This window comes from Labeo rohita, chromosome 13 (assembly GCF_022985175.1).
Source record: "Labeo rohita strain BAU-BD-2019 chromosome 13, IGBB_LRoh.1.0, whole genome shotgun sequence".
Lineage (NCBI taxonomy): Eukaryota > Metazoa > Chordata > Actinopteri > Cypriniformes > Cyprinidae > Labeo > Labeo rohita.
The window spans coordinates 15,592,332-15,617,316 of record NC_066881.1 but is presented as its reverse complement, the minus strand read 5'-3'; the positions used below and the strand labels follow the sequence as shown (position 1 = coordinate 15,617,316).

The 24,985-nt window shown below is 37.4% G+C and overlaps 1 protein-coding gene across 1 annotated transcript; it reads right to left on the bottom strand.

Annotated features, from left to right (window-relative positions):
- Positions 1 to 1,985: 1,985 nt before the first annotated feature.
- On the bottom strand, positions 1,986 to 24,167 carry sh2d4ba (SH2 domain containing 4Ba). Its single transcript, XM_051126144.1, has 9 exons — positions 23,967 to 24,167; positions 18,461 to 18,678; positions 16,119 to 16,278; positions 15,652 to 15,799; positions 11,431 to 11,569; positions 10,693 to 10,987; positions 7,914 to 8,041; positions 6,610 to 6,830; positions 1,986 to 2,703 (listed from the first exon to the last, which is right to left on the bottom strand). Exons 2-9 carry the CDS (start codon positions 18,633 to 18,635, stop codon positions 2,611 to 2,613), a joined length of 1,359 nt encoding a protein of 452 aa, XP_050982101.1. The 5' UTR covers positions 18,636 to 18,678; positions 23,967 to 24,167; the 3' UTR covers positions 1,986 to 2,610.
- Between the last annotated feature and the right edge of the window lie 818 nt (positions 24,168 to 24,985).

Here is a 24,985-nt window from a genome sequence, read left to right as displayed (position 1 = left end):
GAGAAAAGCAGAAACCCTAATGGCTTTTCATATACAAAAAACACGGATCCATGCAAAACACAGTATGTGTCTACACATTTGTACATAGTTTGTATAACCTGCTTCATTTAATACATTTTACCAAGTTTTAAAATCAGAATTCTACATATTTTTCTTAAAATCAGCACAGAAAATTCAAAAGCTGTTATACATAGTTACACATAATCAGTATAATCTGCTTCACTTAACACATTTACCAGGTTTTCAAACCGGAATTCTACATATTTTCCTTAAAATCAGCACAGATAATGCAAAAAAGCCTCAAAAGGTTTTACACATTTCTGTATAATTTGTATAACCTGCTTCATTTAACACATTTCACCATATTTAAAAGTAGAAATCTTCATATTTCCATTAAAAATAAGCACAGAAAATGTAAAAAGTCTCATAAAGGTCTACACATTTATACATAATTAGTATAATCTGCTTCACTTAACACATTTTCCAACTTTAAATCAGAATTCTGTATTTGTTTCTTAAAATCAGTGCAGGAAGTGCAAAAAAAGTCCCAAAAAGTTTTACACATCTCTGTATAATTTATATAACCTGCTTCATTTAACGTTACCATGTTTAAAACTAGAATTCTTAAGATTTTCACATATTTTCCTTAAAATCAGCACAGGAAGTGAGAAAAAAAAAAATTCTCAAGTCTGACAAATCTCTATAAATTGTATAACCTGCTTAATTTAATACATTTTACATTGTTTAAAACTAGACTTCTTCACGTTTTCATTAAAAAACAGCATAGAAAATGCAAAAATGTGCCATCAAGGTGTACACATTTCTACGTAATTAGTATAATCTGCTTAAATTAAAACACATTTTACCATGTTTAAAACCAGAATTCCACATATTTTCCTTAAAATCACCAGAGGGAGCGCAAAAAAGTCTAAACATTTTTTTACACATCTCTATAAACTGTATTATCAGATTCATTTTACACATTTTACCATGTTTAAAACTAGAGTTCTTAAAATTTTCATTAAAATTAGCACAGAACATGCAAAAAAGTGTCATAAAAGTCTGCACATTTCTACATAATTAGTATAATTTGCTTCACTTAACACATTTTACCAAGTTTAAAACCGGAATTTCACATATTTTCCTTAAAATCAGCACAGGAAGTGCAAAACAATTCTCAACAAGTTTGACAGATCTCTATAAATTGCATAACTTGCTTCATTTAATACATTTTACAATGTTTAAAACTAAACTTCTTCACGTATAATCTGCTTCATTTAACACATTTTACCATGTTTAAAACCAGAATTCTACATATTTTCCTTAAAATCAGCACAAAAAAAAAAGCAAAAAAGTCTCAAAAACTTTTACACATCTCTGTATAATTTGTATAATGTGCTTTATTTAACATATTTAATCATGTTTAAAACCAAATTTCTTGTATTTTAATTAAAAATCAGCACAGAAAATGCAAAAAAGTGTCATAAAGGTCTACACATTTCTACATAATTAGTATAATCTGCTTCATTTAACACATTTTACCATGTTTAAAACCAGAATTCTACATATTTTCCTTAAAATCAGCACAAAAAAGCAAAAAAAGTCTCAAAAAGTTTTACACATCTCTGTAGAATTTGTATAACGTGCTTTATTTAACATATTTTACCATGTTTAAAACCGCATTTCTTGTATTTTAATTAAAAATCAGCACAGAAAATGCAAAAAAGTGTCATAAAGGTCTACACATTTCTACATAATTAGTATAATCTGCTTCATTTAACACATTTTACCATGTTTAAAACTCTCAAAAAGTTTTACACATCTCTGTAGAATTTGTATAACGTGCTTTATTTAACATATTTTACCATGTTTAAAACCAAATTTCATGTATTTTAATTAAAAATTAGCACAGAAAATGCAAAAAAGTGTCATAAAGGTTTACACATTTCTACATAATTTGCATAATATACTTCATTTAACACAGTTTATCAAATTTAAAACCAGAATTCTACATTTTTCCTTAAAATCAGCACAAAAATGCAAAAGACTCAAAAAGCTTTATACATCTCTGTAGAATTTGTATAACCTTCTTCATTTAACAAATTTTACTATGTTCAAAACTACAATTCTTTAAATTCTCATTAAATCAGCACAGAAAATGCAAAAAAAGTGTCATCAAGGTCTACACATTTTTACATAATTAGTATAATCTGCTTAATTTAAAACATTTTACCAAGTTTAAAACCAGAATTCTACATATTTTCCTTAAAATTAGCACAGAAAATGCAAAAAAGGCTCAAAATGCTTTACACAACTCTATTTGATTTGTATAATCTTCGTTATTTAACACATTTTATATCTTTATATTTTCATTAAATCAGCACAGAAAATGCAAAAAAGTGTGACATTTTTACACATTTTCCTTAAAAATTAGCACAGAAAAAAGTCTTTCCATTAAGGCCTGATCATAAGGCACTATAACTCAAAGGCAGAACATGAGGACCAGAAGTCTTGTTTATTTTTGACCATGCTCTTTGAAATGCAGTGAACACCCTGCTACATTAGCTACCCTGCAGAGATTTGCCTTTGAAGTCTTTAACGTGTAAGGAGTCATGGGAAAAGCCCTCCGAAGTCCACAGAGGGCCCGGTCCGCTCGCAGGCCTCCAGCAGCAGCTCTTTCCCTGTAGTTGTAATGACTTCCTCCTGAGAATAGCCAGATGTTGCCATTATTCAGTGTACTGTGCTTTCTAATAGAACAAGTACAAGATTTGCAGTCTGTTTTCTGATACACAAATGGTTGAAAATAATCTTATGCTAAAAAAGAGCATGCTACGTGTCATTCAATCTATTTTACATATTTAAACAAGTGTCAAATGTGGCCTGAAATAGTGAGGGCATTCTTGTCTCCAGCGCTGCGGTGTAAATCTGAGTTGCTTTTTTATTCATTCGGTGATTGTCATTGAATTCTGCATGTTTTTCTATCTGAGCTAAACTCGTTGTAATTTTCATATATATGTAGACAGGTTCTCTACAGTGTTTTTTATTTATTTTTACCATATTGCAGAGGCGTGAAGCGGGAACGCTTGTTGACAGTTGTACAACGTCGCCTGCATTTGCATGTAACTAATGTCAGAGATTTCACAGCATCTGACTCCAACTTTGACAGTGTTCCAGACAGTGAAATATGTCTCCATGGTTACACAGGCTATGCTGAAGGCATACGTGGCTTGTGGAGATACCAAGCCAAGCTTTCAGTTATTGAGAGTTGCTTTAGTGCAGATTACATTACAATGTTTGACTCAGGAATCAGCACTGACTCCTAATCCATTCCTCAAATGCTGTGATGTTACAGCCCTTTTAGAGATTCAGAAACTTTAAGACTGACCAAACTTTAATCCTGCACATTCTGTCACGTATCTGGACATCAGGGCATCTACATAGTAAAAACACTGTTCTGAAGAATGAGGAAAATCCGAAGTTACAAACACTAAATGGCTGCACAGAAAGCACCCTGGTGAAAAAACCAGCATATGCTGGTAGGTATGTTTTGATGCTGGGATGCTGGTTTTGGTGCTGGTTTAATCTAGTCCTTTGCTGGTTTATGCTGGTCCTTTGCTGGTTTATGCTGGTCATGTTGCTGGTCAAGGACCAGTATAAACCAGCAAAGGACCAGCTTAAACCAGCACCAAAACATACCTAACCAGCATCCCAGCATCAAAACATACCTACCAGCATATGCTGTTTTTTTCACCAGGGTAATTGTCAGTTTCCAAACAACTGAAGGCATAGTTTATTTGCAAAGGCAGGATCTGCCATCATTTATTTACTCCAAAATACGTTTATACGTTTTTCATCACTGGCAAATGACAGGAAGGTGTGCAAGTTTGTCTCATTTGATTGTATATACTTCATCCAAAAATGTACATTTTCTCATCATTTAATCACCCTCATGCCACCCTGTGGCTTTCTTTCTTCAGATGAACATGAACGAAGATTTCAAAAAATATTCCATCTCTCCATGTACAGGACTCCCAAAATTGATAAATGTAGACAATAGATGTGCGTAAGAAAAATCTAGATAAATAATAAAAATAAAGGGTTTTTATGACTTTTCATCAGTTGGCCATATTGGTGGCACTGAATGTAAACAATGCCACTGAATCGAACAAAACTTGCATATTTTGCTGAATATTGCTGGTGAAAATGGTCAATTAATGTCATGTTTTGGGCTGTAGTAAAGTGCTATAGACTGGCAAAAGTTCAAGTAATCAAGGAGAAGAGTGCAAAAAACTGTCTGAAGGACAAAAGGCATTTGTGGTTGGCCAAACTGAACCAAGATTTCCAGGGCAAGAATCTTGCAACATTGGTGTTTGTTCTTATCATTTCCAGTCAGGTAGGTGAAATATTAGGCTAATATCTTAATTAATTCTGCTTGTTATGTATCTTTACCACCTATTAACGTTTGTCAAAATATTGCACCCTTTCCTGCTTACTAAGCTCTTTTCTATATGATTTAACAGCTTCCTCACATTTTTTTTTCTGTGGTTTGGACAGCATAAATTAGCAGAACAACATATTCAGTAGTATATTAACCGTGCAGTCCATGCTGTTGTCTACATCCGAGTTATCTCCAATATGGCCACACATCTGAATAACTGACCAAACCGTAAGTGCAAACCTTCTACACTGAAATTATTACCTAGTGTCTAACAAAAGTCATCTTGGGTCGGATATAATATAGGTTCAGCAGAAATGAATTTTAAAAAACACAAAAAAGCAAAACGATAGTTAATTCGTTCTATAATTGGCATAATTTAGCTAAATCTAAAACACTGCAAATTATTAAAAGAACACAAATTATACAGACACTTCGTATTTAATTGTGTTTAATAATTACAATATTACATTTAATAGATTGGACTCTTAAAAACAATTGGTTTCACTATTTTCACCAGCAGGTGTTGCTAGGGTGGGGTGTTTCGAGAGCTTCGAAAAAGTGAATCATTTTGCGAAACAAATGGTTCAATTGATTTAGAGTTAGCCTGACCGATTCATGAAAAAAGAACCGACTCAAAAATAATTCACAAATCATTGCAAGTTGTGATTCTAAATAAACAACATACAAAAAACATTCAATTTTTATACAAATCAGTTAATTTAAACCTTCAATATTGTAGTGTAGTACAACTGTCTCTCATGTATATTTGGTACATAATGTACCTAGTATATATATATATATATATATATATATATATATATATATATATATATATACACTGTGCAGAATTATTAGGCATGTTGATATTCTGGTCATATTTTTTTCCAAACACATTTTACCAATTCCAAACCACATCAGTCTTAATAACTACTGTTAATTTTGTATTTAATCATTTATATGTGATATATAATTGTCCGTGAAGGCTGGAAGTGAAAAACTCCTTATATTCAGGTGTGCATAATTATTAGGCATGTTTTCTTTTACAGATAAAATGAGCCAAAAAAGATATTTAACCCAGACTGAAAAGTCCAAATTATTAAATGCCCATGAGAAGAATGCAATACTAATTGCTTAATACTAATGCTTGTTGAGTCTGCATGGTCAGAAAAAACAGGTGGAGAAGAAAAGATGCTTGTTAACTGCAAAAGAATTAGGAATTAAGGTGAAGAATTAGGTGTGACACCATCAGGAACCATTTAGTCTCCAGCGCCACCATTTTCCAGAACTGCAAGCTACCTGGAGTCTTCAGAAGTGCAATGTGTCAGGTTCTCAGAGACTTTTCTTGGTAAAAAATCCTAAAAAATGCCCCTGACTTAATAAGAATAACAAGCTGACGTGTTGTGAAATACATGAAGACAGTTTTTTTTTTTTTTTATAGGCTTTATAGACAGACAAGTTGAGAGTGACTCTTGAAGGACAAGCATCACATTCTCTTGTACCTCTGATTCAAGAATTTATCTTCCAAAATCTGGCAGTACATTTTGGGAGTTCATGTTTAGTCTCCTATCCTGAAAAGTCTGACTTGCAGAGATGGACTAAAATGAACTCCCAAAACTTACTGCCAGATTTTGGAAGATAAATTCTTGAATCAGAGGTACAAGAGGATGTGATGCTTGTCCTTCAAGAGTCACTCTCAACTTATCTGTCTATAAAGCCTATAAAAAAAAAAACCAACTGTCTTCATGTATTATCACAACACATCAGCTTGTTATTCTTATTAAGTCAGGGGCATTTTTTAGGATTGTTTACCAGGCGAAGTTCCATTTCATAGAATGGAAAAGAGCAGTCTGGACAGACATCATAAAAGAAAGTCACATGACTTGGAACAACATGATGGTTAGTAAATGATAACAGAACTTTCAGCTTTTGATCTCAAAAAGTACACAGAAGAGAATGGTAGTAGGAAATGATGCGACAAAGGCACAAACTTGCGCCACCTGCATGAAAATCAATATTGACTATTTTCTAAATGTTGCTGGCCTATTGTGAATGATTCATATCAGCTATTTTAAATGTATTGCGGTCTGTGTTGTAAAGATTTTTTTTTGTCTTTGCATTCTTGAGGTAAAAATCCATTAACCCATATGTCACACACTATTCTGCTCTTTTACCTTGTGGAAGTCGATGAGGTCAGCAAGGGTGGCATGACGGTTTTGGTCCACACCCAGAAAGCTGTAATAGTCTCCAGAAGCATCGATAAGGAAATGCTTGAAACCGCTGGCTGTGCGATAGGACAGTGTGTAGCCCCATATCCTCTCACTGACCCGTACCAAGAAAGATCCTTCAGCAGCATTCATAAGCAGTGTCTCTGAATCCTCTCGAGAGATGATACCTTCAGAATAGACATCACAATAAACTGTCAGTGGAGGACTTTTATTCGCTGTTAATTATGTGTACTTTAATTCAAACTCCCCAAAACAAAATTTGACGTTGTTACAAAGTGCACTTTTTTAAAAGTGTACTTAAGTGTATTAGGAATCATAGTCATGAGTGCATTAAATTAATATTATATTATCGGCAAGTAGCTTTTTTAAAAACATACTTTGATTTGAAGTACACTACAAATGCACATTCAATACAGTTAAGCAAACTTCTTTTTCCACAAGGGTAACGACTAAAGAATAGCTGTGTAGTTATTTCAGCATTGTTTCCATTGTAATCTTGTTATCTCTGTAATAGAGTCATCAGATGTCAGATAGAAAGTGGTATAGTATGTTTTTTCCATGTATCTGTACCAGCAGTGTTGGTGTAAATCTACACCGTGGCTTGTGTTTGTGTGTCAGTAAGGGTATGAATGAGTGTGCGTCTATCCTCTTATCTAGACGCATCTATTCAGAATCACACAGACTGATGTGCGGCCCACATTCCGCTGGAATTTCCGACACTCACGAGCCTATTAATCTGCTCTCTTGTCATTTAACCAGGAGTCACACACTGTAACCCATTCTTACATGACAAAGCTGCAGGACTCACGCCAGTAATTAGCCTAGCAAAGCCTTTGAATTATTGAGCACTCCCCCTCAATTTCTCTCTACTGTCTGTCCGTGTACAAGTAGACGCAGACACACACACCACTGCTCTCCATCTGTTGGTCGGCTAGTTTCTGGTTTCAAAACAAGGGCTGCATATTCCACACTCTATTTCTCTCTCCTTGTGGATCTGGGTGACAGTGTGTACAAGAGGGTAAAAGGGCAGAGCTCTGTTATCTGCTTGAGAGGTGCTAGCATATGTCTGGGTAGCTAAACTACTCATGTTTTCCACTCGCTTACGGGACAGTAGTCATCAGCCACATTCTGCAATTAATGCTGACATTGGCAAGCTATGCGTGTTGCACACAATTTAACAAGTGATCATGGATTTTAATGTATCGTATCGGATAACAGGAGACACCAGAGAGGTCATTAAGAAACCTTACCGTGGAACCACTGTGCAATTGCATTGCCATTCCGTTCATATCCCGCTTGTTTTGGTTTCTGCTCTTCAGTGAACCAGAGAATAACCATCTCCCTGGAACTGGGCCGTGGTGTTCGCACCCACGCAGGGCTAATGGAAAAGAAAAGCACTAATTTACTGAATTACACAGTTCTTGATCTGGTGCATAATCCTGTTGAAAAGTCACCAGCCTATGGTTTGGTTATATGGTCTCTATGTGGAGAGCAGCTGAACCAACTGAGCATGGTCTTCGCCAGTCTGGGTGACCAGATAGATCAGATAAACCAGCTAAGACCTACGAACCAGCTTAGGCCGGTCTAAAGCATTTCTTTGATAAGGAATTATTGAGCACACATATGTAAGAGATGCACATTATATTTATACCGTATTAGTTGTTGTATGATATTAGAGCTTTTTAAAGGAACACTCCACTTTTTTTGAAAATAGGCTCATTTTCCAACTCCCCTAGAGTTAAACAGTTGAGTTTTACTGTTTTCGAATCCATTCAGCTGATCGCCGGGTCTGGCGGTAGCACTTTTAGCATAGCTTAGCATAGAAAATTGAATCTGATTAGACCATTAGCATCTTGGTCAAAAATAACCAGAGTTTCGATATTTTTCCTATTTAAAACTTGACTCTTCTGTAGTTACATCGTGTACTAAGACTGGCGTACCTACGTGACCACCTGCTTGCACAGGGAGTCTATTTTCAGGCGCAGCGTAATATCAAAAATTTGATACCGGTTGATTATATGTATTAATAATCTTGTTAAATGTAAACTTTAGCAAATTAAAAAATAAAAAATGTAATGCTTTACATTATAATTTTGTGATGCCTAAATGAACTTGTAAATGAACTAGTATTTGAAACAACTGATTTTAGCTTTTAGTGTTTTATTAACAAAATGCAATACAAGTCATTGAAATTAGAATATCTACCGAATGGATAATAAAATTGATTTTAATATTAGCCATTAATTGGTTATTGGTTGTAACATGAAAATAATTAGTAATAATCTGTATTAGCCAGAATTCTCAATCTCAAATAAATAAAAATGTAAATTATAATCTGAGGATGTACGATATTGGTTCTTTTACAATGACAGTACATTGAAGCCATATATATAAACTATATATCAATTGCTGCATTTTTTTCCAGAAAGAGGCAGTGGTAACCTAACATTTTATTTTAAGATTTAACATTTGTATATGGTCTATGGTATATGGTATATGGTTAATGATAATGCTAAAATAAAAATAATAATGTTAAAAATAAAATAATAATAATGTGTAATAACATATTACACACGAAAGAGTAAATCAGTATATATAAAATTATTTAATTTACATGTCACGTGTCATATTTGTGATTTTTTTTAAATTCATGCAAGCTATAGCTTCTGACCTTTAAATCAAATCATACTCATAATTTTATAACATCAATTACTGCTTTATTTAATCAGAAACACAGTCTAAATGTCATTTGTGTATTTTGTTTTCGTTTTATTAGAAGTAGGCCAACAGCACCCCCTAAGGAATTAAACCTTACTGAACGGGCATTAGGACACTGCCACTACACGTGCAATTACTGTTTACTCTATCACACACCCCAATGCATCATTCTGTACATGCATTCTCAGTTTAAATGCAGCTCCAAAACAGTGAATCTAATCATCATTCAGGCAAAACTTTGCTTCAAGAATGAGCCACGCTGCTGACGTGATCTAATCGCTAGCACACCCTGAGAACATGTAAGTTATTTCTCTTATGGTCAAGATGTATGTAATTTTTCATATTGGGCCGATACTGATATTTACATTTAAAGCCATTATCGGTCGATTCCAATATTGATCCAATAATATTGTGCATCCCTAGTATAATCTGTATTCAGTGTCAAATACTGTTATTTCTAGGGGTGTAATGGTACACGGAAGTTACGATTAGGTACTTACCTTGGTTTTGGGGTCACGGTTCGATACAACGAATTTGGTACAACAGGAAATGTATTTTATCATTTATTTTGAATAGACTGTAGTGCTACATACATGTAACTGCTGTTTTTGATTTGAATTAGATGTAATTTCAAAATTTAGAGCAAAAACAGAATGGTCTGACTTTAGATTTGTGAAATTATGCTACATAAGACACCTGCACAAAACAAAAACAGCAGATGGACTGAATTAATATGCAAATGTGTTTATCTGACATCAAGTGGCGCTTATGGAACAGCAGCGATATAGAGTTTCTTTGGTTACTGCTGTAAACAAAGCAGCTGTGCTTATAAACACTATTTTAATATGCATTATATGGAGGTAAATGGAAAAGAATATTACATCAAAACATTTTTGAAGACAGTTTCTATAAATGTTCATGTAAACCCCCACATATTTCTCTATCTATATTTCAAGCGTCACGAACAGTAAACAAATTTTGGGAAATGCAGTTTGTGTGCAATTCTGGAACAGAGATTGTCCCAAAATAGCCTAAAAACTGGTTCCAATTTATTGCTGGTCGACCTGTGCATCTCTAGAACCGAAATTTTCCCACACTTCTGATTTAAAACAAGCAGGCAGCTCTTCAAGCCCTTGTGTGCCAAGTCGCCTTTTTAGTTTTGAGTTGGTGTGTAGATTGTCTCTTCTTATGCTCTTTCCTGTTGGATTGATCACTTATGACTGACTGTATTCGTCGTCTGACTGCATGAACTGATCCGTGACGAATACATGTACCGTTACACCCCAAGTTATTTCTCTGCAAAATGGTTACCTGTCCATTAGTGGTTGTGTTGCTGTCGTACTATGTCTGCGACTTTGTCTGCGCCGGTACAGAGGAGGTTCTGCACGTTGAAGGCTGGGCCTAGGACGGACTTCATTGCTGGAAACAGGACTAACAGATGGTTCAATGAAAGTACTGTGTCTCCTGTGGGATTGTTTCTGGAAGTGGCCACTCAGCCCAGCAACGTGGCCTTTCTCTATGGCCCGTAGAGACTGGCGCTTATATTCATCTCTTGCCCAGCGAGCCTTTCTTGTCATCTCCTCATCAGCTGCTTTGGAGCGACGTACTAAAGAGGAAGACATAGAAAGAATAGATGGTCGGATGGAGAAAAACTGAGAAAACAGGACAGATTGCATGCACCTTTGCTGAAAAATCCAGCTTATATAACTCATATAAAGTGCTTATAAAAGTTAGTCTACGTTAGACTGTCTTTGTAGCCACAAACTAGTTGTCATATAATTGTATACTAGGTAGAACATTGACTAGATTGACTAGTTAACATGGTCAAAACAGCTTGACTAACTTATAACTCTCTCTCTATAAATGGTAACTGGTATTTATCAGGTTCCCAGGTATTTGTATGTTTAATTTTTTAAAAACATTTTGTTTTTACATTTACACAACAATCTGAAGAGATGTTTGTAGATGTTATGAAGAGACACACATAATAAACAGAAGAAGGGGTTTGTCAGATGAAATTGGTTATGAAGAAATAACATCTTCACTCACATTGTTCCTCCCACTCTTTGTCACGTTGTTCACTCTTTTTTTGTTCTTGCTCAAGGGACATATATAGCTCCTTTGCTCTTTTTTCCTCTGCACGTCGTATCTCCTCCTCTTCCCTCTGCCTCTCCTCTTCCTCTTGTTTCTGTGTAAGAGTAACACAGTTTTTTTGTGACAGAGAGAGAGTGTTGACAAATCATATGCACCTCAGTCCTTACTTAGCCTCAGTATGTTGTTCTAACTCTTGCAGCACTAATGAATTAGCACCAGTGGCTCATTAGCTGTGTTGAAATGGAAATCATTTGGTTGAATAATTAATCCTCTAGGACACTAACATGTGGCAGCGTGGTTGTTTGAGATACTTAAGCCGTGTAATTATTGGCATAAGGTAATTACCAATGAGGCGTTATCTGAAAACAGACACTCCTTGTCTAGACCACTAGAGTCCAAAAAGACGTCTATGTACGGTTGGGGTCATGATAATTGCTACGGAAAATATTGCTCATTCAGTTTAGTATGGAGATCTTTGTCTTTGAGTTTCCTGACATTGTTGCTCTATAATGAATTGTCTCCTCATATAACTGAAGCACATCTAACTATAACAACTTTTGTGAGGTTCCACCATTTTCTTTTCACACTTCTCCTTACGTTGTGCCTTTTTAAAGATTTAAAAAGGAGTATTGTGAGAGAAACACTTCAGAGTTTAATGACTCAGCACTTTCCAGTAAGAGGGATGATATGTGGGCTGTGATAAATGAGCTCTTTAATATTTGACAAGTTTCTTTAGAAGGTCTCATTACCAGACCGCAAATCATAGCTAACCATCAAGGCCTCTTTGGGAATCTGCAGTGTGAATATTGAAAAACGGTCATGCCGCCACACTTGTCTGCCCCGACTCCTCCTACGTTCTGCCACTTTCTTTTTCTTCCTCTTTGAAAAGATAATGTCATCAGTGCAACTTCTGAATAACTAATCTCGTAGCACTGGAGATGTCTTTAGGACCTTATCTCCTCGTTAAGATTCATCGACTTCTGCCGTCACGTTCCAAAAAAGTTGACATGTTTTTGACTTTCTAAATTACCTGCATCTAGATGCATCTAGATTTTGGGTCAGTGACATAATTTCAAAAATGCATTAAAATACAAATAAAGTTAGATATTTTTTGGAAGGCATAAATGAAAAAAGTGTGATTCAACAAAACTACTTCACTGCTTACTAATGTTTGTATATCTTTTTCAAGCAATGCAGTCAACAGGAAGTTATGTCAGTAGCCGGTTTTCCATCCAAAGTTGCAAATTTAACTTGATTTAACGCAAAATTGAAATATCGCATAAAACGTTTGCAAATAAACACCGTTTCCATTAGGGCTGTCAAACGATTAATCGCGATTAATCGCATACAAAATAAAAGTTTGAGTTTGCCTAATATATATATAAATACAAACACATTCATGTATATATTCAGGAAATATTTACAAGTATACAGTGCTGCCTGAAAGTTTGTGAACCCTTTAGAATTTTCTATATTTCTGGATAAGTAAGACCAAAAAGATAATTAGATTTTCACACAAGTCCTGAAAGTTGACATAGAGAACCCAATCAAACAAATGTGATGAAAATATATAGTTTGTCATTTATTTATTGAGAAAAATGATCCAGTGTTATCCAGAGTTGCAAAAGTATGTGAATCTCCAGGATTAGCAGTTAATTTTAAATTGAAATTAGAGTCCATTTGTTCAGATGTGTTATCAATCAATAGTATGACTATCAGGTGCCAGTGTATGCCCTGGTTTAATTAAAGAACGGGAATCTGTCAAAGTCTGATCATGTTTGTGGAAGTGAATCATGGCATGAACAAAGTAGATCTCTGAGAACCTCAGAAAAAGAGTTGTTGTTGCTCATCCGGCTAGAAAAGTTACAAAACCTCCCTAGGAGTGGTCGACCAACAAAGAGCACTCCAAAGCAAGACTTGTAATAGACTGCATGGTTGCAAAGGACCTCAGGGAAACTTTTAAGCATATGAAGGCCTTTCTTACATTGGTTAATATTAATGTTCATGAGCCCATCATCAGGAGAACACTGAACAACCATGGTATGAATGGCAGAGTTGCAAGGAGAAAGCCACAGCTCTCCAAAAAAAAAACAAAAAAAAAACACTGGTTTGGTCTGCAGTTTGCTAAAGATCATGTGGACAAGTCAGAGGACTATTGGAGAAATGTTTTGTGGACGGATGAGACCAAAATAAAACATTAAATGAGAAGTGTTATGTTTGGAAAAAGAAAAACACTTCATTCCAGCATAAGAACCTTATTCCATCTGTGAAACATGGTGGTGGTAGTATCATGGTTTGGGCCTGTTTTGCTGCCTTTTGGCTAGAATGGCTTGACATCATTAATGAAACAATGAATTCTGAATTATAACAGCAAATTCTAAACGAAAATATCAGGACATCTGTCCGTGAACTAAAATCGAAATAGAAAGTGGGTCATGCAGCAAGACAATAACCACAAGCACGCAAGTCATTATACCAAAAAATGATTAAAGAAGAACAAGGTTAATGATTTGGAATGCCTGAGTCAAAGTCCGGACCTAAATCCAATTAAAATGTTGTGGAAAGACCTGAAGCAAGCAGTTCATAGGAGGAAACCCAACAATATCACAGTGTTCAAGTGTTTCTGCACTGAAGAATGGGGTAAAATTCCTACAAGCTGTTGTGCAGGACTGATCAGCGGTTGCAAAAAACATTACCTGCGGTTATTGCTTAAAAAAGGGGTCACATCAGATACTAAAAGCAAAGATTCACATACTTTTGCAACTCAGAAATATTTAACACTGGATCATTTTTCAATAAATAAATAAATGACAAAGTATATTTTTTGTCTCGTTTGTTTTGTCTTTTGTCAGCTATCAGGATTTGTGTGAAAATCTGATGATGTTTTGTGTTATATTTCTGCAAAAATGTTGAAAATTCTAAAGGGTTCACAAACTTTCAAGCAGCACTGTATGTATTTATTATCATTTTTATATAATTTATATTATATATAAATACAAATATTTTGCACATAAATAACATATTTCTGTTAAATATATAAATTAATTTGTGTGTATAGGCAAACTTTTGTTTTGTATGCAATCACGATTAATCATTTGACAGCCCTAGTTTCCATCCAACGAGTCAAAGAGAACAAAATGATCCCTTCCTGATAAACGGACCCTAAATATCACTAGGAAAAGTAGGATGAATATATACATTTTATGTTAAAATTTTATATTATATTTTTTATATTAAATTTTATAATAATTTTCATATATAATAAATATAATAAATTCTCAAAAACATATTATATTTCAGAATTAGCAATGTATGATATTTGTAAACAATACTTTTTTCCCTTAAATATATTGTAAAACATTATTAAAAGTTTAAGATGTGTTTGCTCACATGCAGATGTAAGGAAATGTTATTGTATATAATGTATATAAGTTTATAAGATTTGAACATAAGTTTCTTGAAAGTCTACGAAAGGTTTTTGAAACTGACATGAATGCCCAAGTACATTTTTAAGAACTTGAAATGCATTTTAAAGTAAAGATTGCTCCTATTCATTTTCCTTTGTTTTCACATTTGACCCTTTTACATTTTAACATGACTTCTACTTTTCACAAAATCCACCAAAAACAGCTCCAGCTGTGTGTGTTACATTTTCCATTTCATTTAGCCTCAAACTGGGAAGCGACTAAGGCTAACCTGACAAAACAAAAGCACATACATAGACTGTTTTGGAGAACTAAAAAAGCACTCGGCCCTAGTTTTTGTCGTTGATGCAGCAAGTTGCCCTCCTGTTGGTTTCAGATTGAGTATTGATTGCCTGGTTGTTTTCCTCATTGTTCTCTGTCTTTCAAAGGGAGGTAGAGAGAACAGAAGTACAGAGGGCCCACCTCCGCATACTGCAGCCATTCCTAAATAATTTACAGAGAGTTCGGTGGAAAACAACATCCACCAAACAAATGTTAAGCCCTAAAGGTGGACATCATTGCAGGTCTCCTTAAGTAATTGATCACTTGGATTGTGTTGTGACTCCCACTGCTAAGTTAGTCCCTTAACTTTCTAGCAGATGATTTGGATCCTTGTGGAACGCTGGCAGCCGTTTTTGTCTTGCTGAGGCCAATTAGTGCGTTCTCATTTTGCAGCGCTGTTAGAAGTTCGAGGGGTTTGTTGATCAATCACCTTTAGTTTCTCCCGTATACGTTCCTCCTCCTGTTTGGCTGCCTTCCTGTCCTCAGCTTCTTCCTTCCACTTTCCTGCAACTAAGCGTGCTTTTTCCTTTGTGATGGCATCTCTGAACTTTTGCTTTATTTCTTCTTCTTTCTTCCGCCTTGGAAAATGGCAGAAAATAAGGTGGAAAATCTTTTAGAAAATTGGATTTGAACATTACTGAAAACAACCTGATTTAACTTTCATGCCAGTGTATTTTTTTGTTTCCTTAGGCATATTTGGAAGAATGACATGATTTTTCTGTATAAACAAAATAAATCTTCTATGTGGCACCCTGAAGCATGATGCTAAATTGCTAAACCTCTACAGCAAAAGATTTCATATTATATGTTTTTATTTTGGGAATGAAACGAGTTTCTAATCTACTCGGATGATACAGATAAACATCATGGATTTGGTGTTCAGCTCACAATCCTCACCACAGCTCCTGGGCTTCTAACTGAGCCTGTCGCCTGGCTCTCTCCTCCATCAGCTCTTTGACAATCATCTCATATGGTTTGTCTCCAGGGGCATCCCCCATTACCCAGACCCACACCTCACCGTCTCTGCCCTGCAGCCACTGAATACTCTTTCTGTTTTCTGGAGACAGTGATAAAGACAGATGTGAAAACCAGACTAGATGATATTTTTAAAAGGATGTTGTTCCAAACTTCTATTCATTTTTGAAACACAAATGAATGTATTTTTAAATCATTTTCATCCATTAAAAGCCTGCACAACCAAAAGATTGACTTGTTTACCATGTTTAACATACATTAGTTGACGAGCTCAATGTATTGATCAATGTTTATTAGTAAATAAAACCCTAAATTAAATTTGTTAAAGTGATCATATCTCTTTAAATGAGTCGGATTAAACTACTTGATACATCTACAATGTGGTTTTGTAGATTTTGATGCTTCAAATTTTCAGTTGTGTAGACATTCAATGGATGGGCATTGAAAGTCTACGAAGATGACTTTTGTGTTCCAAAAATGAATGAAATTCTTATCATGAACATTAAGAAGTGATAGATTTGAGATCCTTTACAACAGTGTTTCCCAACCACTGTGCCGCCGTGACAGGTTGTCGGGTGTGCTGTGGAAAATGATCAAAAACTTTTTATCTCTATTATATTACGTTATTATTATTTTAAATCAGTGCTGTTGCTCATCGTTATGTCTGTTTGTGGGTTTTACAAATATTTAACAAATGAAAAGCATTCAAAAGAACTTGACTAAATCTGGTCATGCCATTGGATCCTCAAATTGTCAGTCAAACCTCATAACTCCACCCACCTCTATTCATAATGAAGTGCTGTGACCTGCAGTTTTAAGTCTACTTCTTCGCGACGCAAGGATAAATAAAGAGCTGATGTTTGAATAAGTACAGTGTTTTCTTTACTTAAGAAACACTGTCTATATTGTTTTTTTATGTGTTTAAATAGCAGAGAAGAGTCCTAGCATTTGCTGTCTAGTTGTAGCCAATATACTTTTATATGTTTTAAATGTGACCCTGGACCACAAAATTAGTCATAAGTGTCAATTTTTTTAAATTGAAATTTATACATCATCCGAATAAGTTTTCATTGATGTATTGTTTGTTGTGATAGGACAATATTTGGCTAAGATACAACTAGTTGAAAATCTGGAATCTAAGGGTGCAAAACATCGAAAAACTGAGAAAATCGCCTTTGAAGTTGTGCAAATGAAGTTAATTAAGGTTTTAAATATTTACGGTCGGAAATTTACAAAATGTCTTCATGGAACGTGATCTTTACTTAATATCCTAATGATTTTTAGCATAAAAGAAAAATTTATAATTTTGACGAATGCAGTGTATTTTTGGCTATTGCTACAAATACACCCATGCTACTTAAGACTGTTTTTGTGGTCCAGAATCACAAATATCCTGTGCATAGCGGTCCAACTTTTATGTCATGAGATTTTGGGCAAATGTAGTAAACAACAAGAAAAGCTAAGCGTCCAGCCGCAATAAACTTAACCTGTAAACTGATAAAAAACATAATGCGACGAATTTACTGTCTCAGATGCAGCTGTTTTAATGACGGACAAAACACATACGTAAAAAATCTCGCTAACTCCATTTGAACATAATTTTCAGAAAATGTTAAACGCAAGTGTCTGATCATACATACAAGAAAAATACCAACTCTGACAACGCACTGTGTAATTATTGGGAAAAAACAATGTTTGGGGATTTTTTGCTTATCGAAACTGTGCCGCTGCAGAAAAAAGGTGCTTTACAATATACAAATAAAGAAGAAGAAACTTTAAATAGAATGTGGGTTACACCGTTGCTGGTCCTCATTAACTTACATAGTATGGAAAAAATTTTGGAGGTCACTAAGGACCAGCTACTATTTGGTGAAATATCCCTTTAAGTCGCGATGCACTGAATACTGTTTCCACATCCATATCTCTACTCTGTTTCAATTGAGAACACTATCCCCACAGCCGTTTTTGAGCACTATTCATTTATAGCACACATTTAAGCTAAGCTTTTAAAAGCTTTCTCATGGCCTCTCGGACATCAATATTTTAACACTTTATTAGAAATAAATTGGTGTCTGGCCAACTGAGATTTCGGTATCATATAAAGGTTAGAATCATGATTTTTTTTTTTGCAATAGCACTTCATGAGTGTATATTAGCACTGTTTGTTGTTTGCTCTTGGGATCTAACAGAGCGCTTGGACCCAGAAATGGCAGATTTAATCTGATTACAGGAAGGCCTAGGAAAGGTAGCCATGCCAGACTCACCATTTCTCTCCTTTGTCAGGGGTCTTTCCCAACTTTCCTCCCCGCTCTCACGCTCCGTCCATCGTCGTACCTGTTCCTGACGTATTTTGTAGAAAAGAATCTGCCTCTGCTCCTCATTTAGTTCAGCCAGAAGCTCTGGATCTACAAACATGTCTCTCAAGATCTGTTGCATCATTCTGGACTGCCAAAATCTCCTCTCCAGGAGCACGCTGGGAGAACTGCCAGATATATTTGGAGCAGAATTCTCAGAGTCAAACAGGGTGGAAAGTTAACTACCATATCAGCATGCTCGCCTGGAACAGCCCGCAACGTTTTACACCTATAAGTCGTAAGTGAGTCTTCAAAAACAAATGCCCTGAGACAGTAACACAGTTTCCACTTTATTTATATTGACTTTTATGTGTTGGTTTTAGTAGAATTTCTGAGGTAGTTGTGGCAAAATGTTTTGCAGGTTGTATACAGAATACAAGTCGCAAATATACCATTCAAAAGTTTGGAATCATTATAAATTTTAATAAATTGATACTTTGTTAATCAATGATGTCCTAAATCAATCCAAATGACCAAGTGATTTATAATGTTATAGATGACTATTTCTATTAAACAGATTTATTAAAAACAATATTGAGGTTTCATTCAATACCTTGTGTGGAACTTAACATATTTGTTATTGGCTTATAATGGTGCACTTCTTAGAACTGTTTCTGGAACAGCTCGCCCATCCATACCACTTTTTTTTCTGTTCATTTACCATCCGTCTTTATGTTATTTTCCTCATTCTACCCTTTTCTTTTTATTTGCCAGCGTCAGATGTTGTATTTTTACTAAAAGGCCAGCATCTCAGAGTCTTCACTACAGCAGATGAAGCTGGTCTTTGGTGAGTACTGTTCAATGAGTCTGCCAGCTGAGCTCCATGAGGGCTCTGTTTCTCAAACCAGGGACTCTGATGTGCTTGTGCTCTTGTTGTTGTACATCTGGGCCATATACATCCGGTTTCATACTGGTTAGATGCAGTTTCCTTTCTTCTTTCAAAAGAAAGAACCTCTCTCAAAATAAAAACAGACTGATGAGTTTCTAGAGTTTTTTTTCTGTAATGATTTAATAATATATAAAGTAGTTATTTAAATCAAACAGTAGTAATAATTTATATTGGTAATACTTTACCAATACTTTTGGTAAGTACTTACATTTGTTACATTAGACGTAGTCTGTATCTGATTCCAAATTACATGACAAAAATTGTAGTAACGTAATCCATTACATTACACATTTTATGTAATAATCACTACTTTTTGATTACTTTTTAGGTTACTTTTAACCTAACTCGTTTATCACATTGAATTAAATAGGCCATAAGTTGCCTTCGTTTTTTTTTTTTTATTTTGTACTGTTCTCTGAGGTCAACTTATAATGTTATCAAGATTTTTACATCAAAATTTTAAAGTAATAGGCTATTTTCTGTCCTGTTTTAAAACCCCTCTCAGCACAACACTCTGTTTGAATCGTGGCGGATTGCAGACCTGGAAGTAAAAGCCCACTCCTATGATTGGCTAACAGCAATCATTCATTTCTCATAGATAGACGCCGCTGTGATTTAGGTTTAAAACGCATAAATAACTCAATACATATCAAACAATCTGTAAGAAGAGACAAAGCGATAGTGACCACGTAATGAAAACAGTTATCTTTTGTTGCGACATCACTGTCGGATCCAATATAGTCAATACAGCATCGTCTTTTAGTTTCAATCTTTTTGAAAATCCTGTGTTGAATTGTGTTGTTCCAGTTACTAAAGTACCTCGGTTCCCTGAGATAAGAAAACAATGCTATGGGTAAACAAATCCGCAGTAAAATGAAGTGAACAAAGGATCGAGTTCTTACTGACGCGGTTTGGAACTGAATTGAAAATGAAATTCATCCACACTTTCCAGACGGTGGGATCAGAAGACACCAATGCAAAGATTATTTTTTTTCCACAAATTGGCACTGCAGAGCATTGTGTTGTCTTCAGAGCCAACTTTATTGTTTGGTTTCTGAGTAGACCTGCACGTTCGCCTCTCTGGTAAATGCTATGTGCAAATCGGGGGGCGGGGCTAAACAGGCAGCGATGTCAATCTTCTTCTGCGGAGGCGGTGCTTATCTACACTAATACATCACAGAGACATTTCAAAATCAAAAAAAACATTTTGGCAGATCTAGTATAATCTTATACCATATTGATGTAAAAATACAAAGAGAAAGAAAATATATTCCATTCATTGTTATTAACATCATGAAGTGCATTAAAGGGATAATTCACCCAAAAATTAAAATTAGCCCATTATTTAACACAGAAAACATCCATATTTAAAACATAAGAATCACTTTAATCTAGTTTGCACCGACTGGATGTACACGGAAGCAGCTCCGGGCAGATGATGTAAGACGTTGGCGTTACGCATGTTTCAAGTCTCACACAAACCAACGTTTGTTTACAGGAGAAAAGGAAGCAAAGTTTCCTTAATTCAGCAAAGGAAAACCATATCTTTTTTTCCCCATCTGTCTCATCTAGGTTTATATTGAAATGACAGCCACTCCCCTGTTTCCGTGTATTTATAGTCTGTGTCTGCTCACTCCCATTGTCCGTCGATAATGTTACGTCGTGTTTTGGTCTGCTCCTGGTTTTGTGTTTGCTTTTCTTTAAATAAAGTGTTTTGTTTGTACTTCCGTTTCCCGGCCTCTCCCTGGATTATCCTCATCATCACTTGTATACGTTTGTGACAGATCGACGGACCAACACTATGGATCGGGCTGAGGAAAGACTGTGGAGACTGCGGCAGGGCGATCGGGAGTTGGAGCGGTATGTGGAGGATTTCATTGAGCTATCTGATCAGGTGGGTTGGCCCGAGGCCTCTCTCGGCGCTGTGTTTCTGATGGGGCTGAGTGATGAGACAATTCGTTGCGATTCTCCCTCCTGTAATTACTCCTTAAGTGAACTTCTCAATCTTATTCTTTAGTTAAATGGCTCAGATTTTGAAATAGAAGAAGTAAAGAATATTGGTGGGCCTCATGGTTCAGTCCCCTCTGAAACACAGTACATCGAGCCAGCTCATAGTGAGCCAAGAGCCCCCACATACCGTACCAACGACTCAAGACGCCTGCCCAGTCCCAAATCTCCTATCCTCCTCCGAAGTTCCGCCGCTGTCCTCAGCCCGATGCGGCCGGCCTCCTCCCCGCGCTCTAGTCTGCCGGCCAAGATGGCCGCCGCTCAGCGCTCAAGTCCGCCGGCTGCCTCTTTGCGCTCAAGCCCGCCTGCCGCCACGCCAGGGTCTGCCCGCAAGATGGCTGCCACGCCAGAGTCTGCCCGCAAGATGGCTGCCACGCCAGAGTCTGCCCGCAAGATGGCTGCCACGCCAGAGTCTGCCCGCAAGATGGCTGCCGCCACGCCAGAGTCTGCTTGCAAGATGGCCGCCACGCCAGAGTCTGCTCGCAAGATGGCCTCCGTTCCTGAGCCCCCGGCCAAGATGGCCTCCGTTCCTGAATCCCCGGCCAAGATGGCCTCCGTTCCTGAATCCCCGGCCAAGATGGCCGCCAAGACTGAGCCTCCGGCCAAGATGGCCGCCAAGACTGAGCCTCCGGCCAAGATGGCCGCCAAGACTGAGCCCCTGGCCAAGATGGCCGCCGCACCCGAGCTCACTGACCCGCCAGAGCGCCCTCAAGCGACCGCTCGCACAGAGCCTGCTCATCCAGTGTCTCCGCTGGGGTCGTCCAGCCGTCCAGAGCCCGCTCGCCCCGAGTGCCGTCCAGGGCCCTCTCCTCAAGAGCTTCCTTCAGAGCCCACGTCTCCTTTGGCACCGGCTGAGTCAAGTCAAGCCAAGCGGCTGAGTCAAGTCAAGCCAAGCGGCTGAGTCAAGTCAAGCCAAGCGGCTGAGTCAAGTCAAGCCAAGCGGCTGAGTCAAGTCAAGCCAAGCGGCTGAGTCGAGTCAAGTCAAGCCAAGCGGCTGAGTTCCCCGAATCAAGTCAAGTTGCAGCTGCTTCTCCTGAATCAAGTCAAGGTTCCGAGTCAAGTCAGGTTACAGCTGTGGTTTCAGAATCAAGTCAAGGTTCCGAGTCAAGTCAAGTTGCAGCTGCGTTTCCCGAGTCAAGTCAAGTTGCAGCTGTGGTCTCCCGGTCAAGTGAAACTTCCGAGTCAGATCAAGATACAGCTGCTGTCCCAGAGTTTAGTCAAGATACGGCTGCCCCTCCAGAGTCAAACAAAAGTACAGCAGTCATTCCAGTGTCAAGTAAAGCAATGGCCGTATCCCCTAAGTCAAGCAAGGTCACAGCCGTAGTTCCTGAGTCAAGTAAGATGAGAGCTGCCATCTCAGCCAAGCCACAGCCTGATCACGTTATGTCTTCTGCGCCTGGGTTTGCACCCGTCATGGCCGCCCTTCCAGACGCGGTTCCTGAGCCAAGTCAAGACACAGTTTCACTTTCTGAGCCAAGTCAAGACACAGCTTCACTTCCTGAGCCAAGTCAAGTCGCAGCAGTTCCAGCAAGGTCAAGTCACGTCACTGCTGCTATCCCAGCAAGGTCAAGTCACGTCACCTCTGCTGTTTCAGCAAGGTCAGGTCAAGCAGCGCCTCTTGAGTCTAGTCAAGTTCCGGCTGCTGTTCCAGAATCCAGTCAATGTTCTGAGTCAAGTCTAGTCACAGCTGTACATCCTGAGTCAAGTCAGTGATGTCGTTTCTGAATCCTTGGCCAAGAGGGCCACCAAGCCTGATCCCCTGGATAAGCCGGTTCCGTCCGGCCTCCCAGAATCTCCGCCGTCCGTTGGAGAAGCCGCGCCAATGCCTCCTGAGGTGTCAGCTTCGGCTGTAGAGCCTCCTAGGGAGGCGGCGTTAACTTATGAACTCTCTGCTTCTCTTATTCTCTCTCCCTCCTCTATCCCTGTTCTCCCCAGGTCCCGGTCCTTGACGCAGTTGCCCGCTCTGCCCCGGAGGGCTCCAGCGCGCCCTCCAGAGCCGGAGCTCTGTCCAGCGCGCCCTCCAGAGCCGGAGCTCTGTCCAGCGCGCCCTCCAGAGCCGGAGCTCTGTCCAGCGTGCCCTCCAGAGTCCAGAATTTGTTACTACCCAGCTCTGGGTATAATGAACTAACAACGAACAACAACTTACAGCGTTTTCATTGTCTAATTCAATAATGATTGAATTGTATAAATGTGTGTAGAAACTTAATTAAAATAGAACTGTGTTGTACTGCTGCTTTTTTTATCAATTAAATGTTACATTGGTTAAAAGAAATATGGGTTTCCTTCAAATTCATAAATATGTTTTAGAGATTCCAAACTTGTGAACAGAGGTGTATTTTTCAAGTGCTCAATCAATAACAGAATACAAATATTTTCTCAACATCCTAATACTTGTAAAAAAGAATACGTCTCATAAACAACAGTTGTTTTCTACACAGAAAATCAATAGCTAGTATTCGTCAGCACTCTGCTGTCTGTGTTCCTAGGTCACTCTTTTTCTGCATTATTCATCTTACTGACCTGCTCTGACTCCTTCAGATCCCTCTGTGTCTTGCCAGCATGGAGCTTCTCGCTGTGTCATTGAAGAGTCGAGCACAGCCAGCTGATTGCCGGTGAAAACAGTGGTGCGGTATAGCGTCCCATCAGATCCATGATGAGGGCTTGCGTGGTTGCATCTATGTTGTGACGGGCCTCCGATGTGCACTGAAGGTCATAAGTGTCCCACAGGTGAATGAACAAGGGCTGTTGTCAACCTATAATGCAACTGGATCTCTCTCGCTCGCTTTCTTTTGCTCTCTCACCTCGGCACACAAATAGACACGCACCCAGAGAGAGAGATACTGCTAATGTAATTGGAAACCTCTCTGCTGTCCTATCTAGGGTTCATCTTGGCCCATTGCTCTCTTCATTCTTATTCTTTAAGCTATTTAAGCTAATTTAAGTCTTGTTTGGCATGAATTATTAATTTGTATCGTTATGTTGCTCATTCCTTAACTTTTCTTTGTATCTGTGTGAAGTATCCTTCATCCTTGTGACTTTGAGCTTGTATCTGTACATCTGGAGAAATGTCTGAAGGTGTGTTGGTGTATTTGAATAGTGTTTTAGTGTTTTAATGTTCTCAGCTGGGGACCACAAATAACCACATGGTGCATAATTCTCTCTCTCTTTGTCTTTCTCTCTCTGTCCTTTATCTTTTTGTGTCAAGGTTATTGTTCCTTTTCAAAAGAGCCTTGAGTTTTTTTTTCCATACAGCCTTGATGAATGCTTAATAGTTGTGCGTGTTCATGCAGCTATTTAGCTCTGATATTTCGTCAAATAGTAATCTATTTTAATTGTATTTATGCAACAATATAAGCATATTTCTAATTTGCTTGTCATGAAACTTTGATTCATATACTTTGAATATACTGTATACTATAGGGTCATTCTGTGTCAATTCAACCAGAGGTCCCCAGCTCAAATTTTTGATTTTGCTAATATTTTTTCTGAAGAAAGATTGATATGTATAGTGAACAAAGCCAACATATTAAATGTCATAG

Coding starts and splice junctions, on each gene's coding strand:
- sh2d4ba (XM_051126144.1), bottom strand. CDS start 18,635: ATGATGCAACAGATCTTGAGAGACATGTTTGTAGATCCAGAGCTTCTG. Junction 16,279..18,460: donor CCTGACAAAGGAGAGAAATG/GTGAGTCTGGCA, acceptor CACTGTCTCCAG/AAAACAGAAAGAGTATTCAG. Junction 10,988..11,430: donor CAAAGAGTGGGAGGAACAAT/GTGAGTGAAGAT, acceptor CTTCCTCTTTAG/TACGTCGCTCCAAAGCAGCT.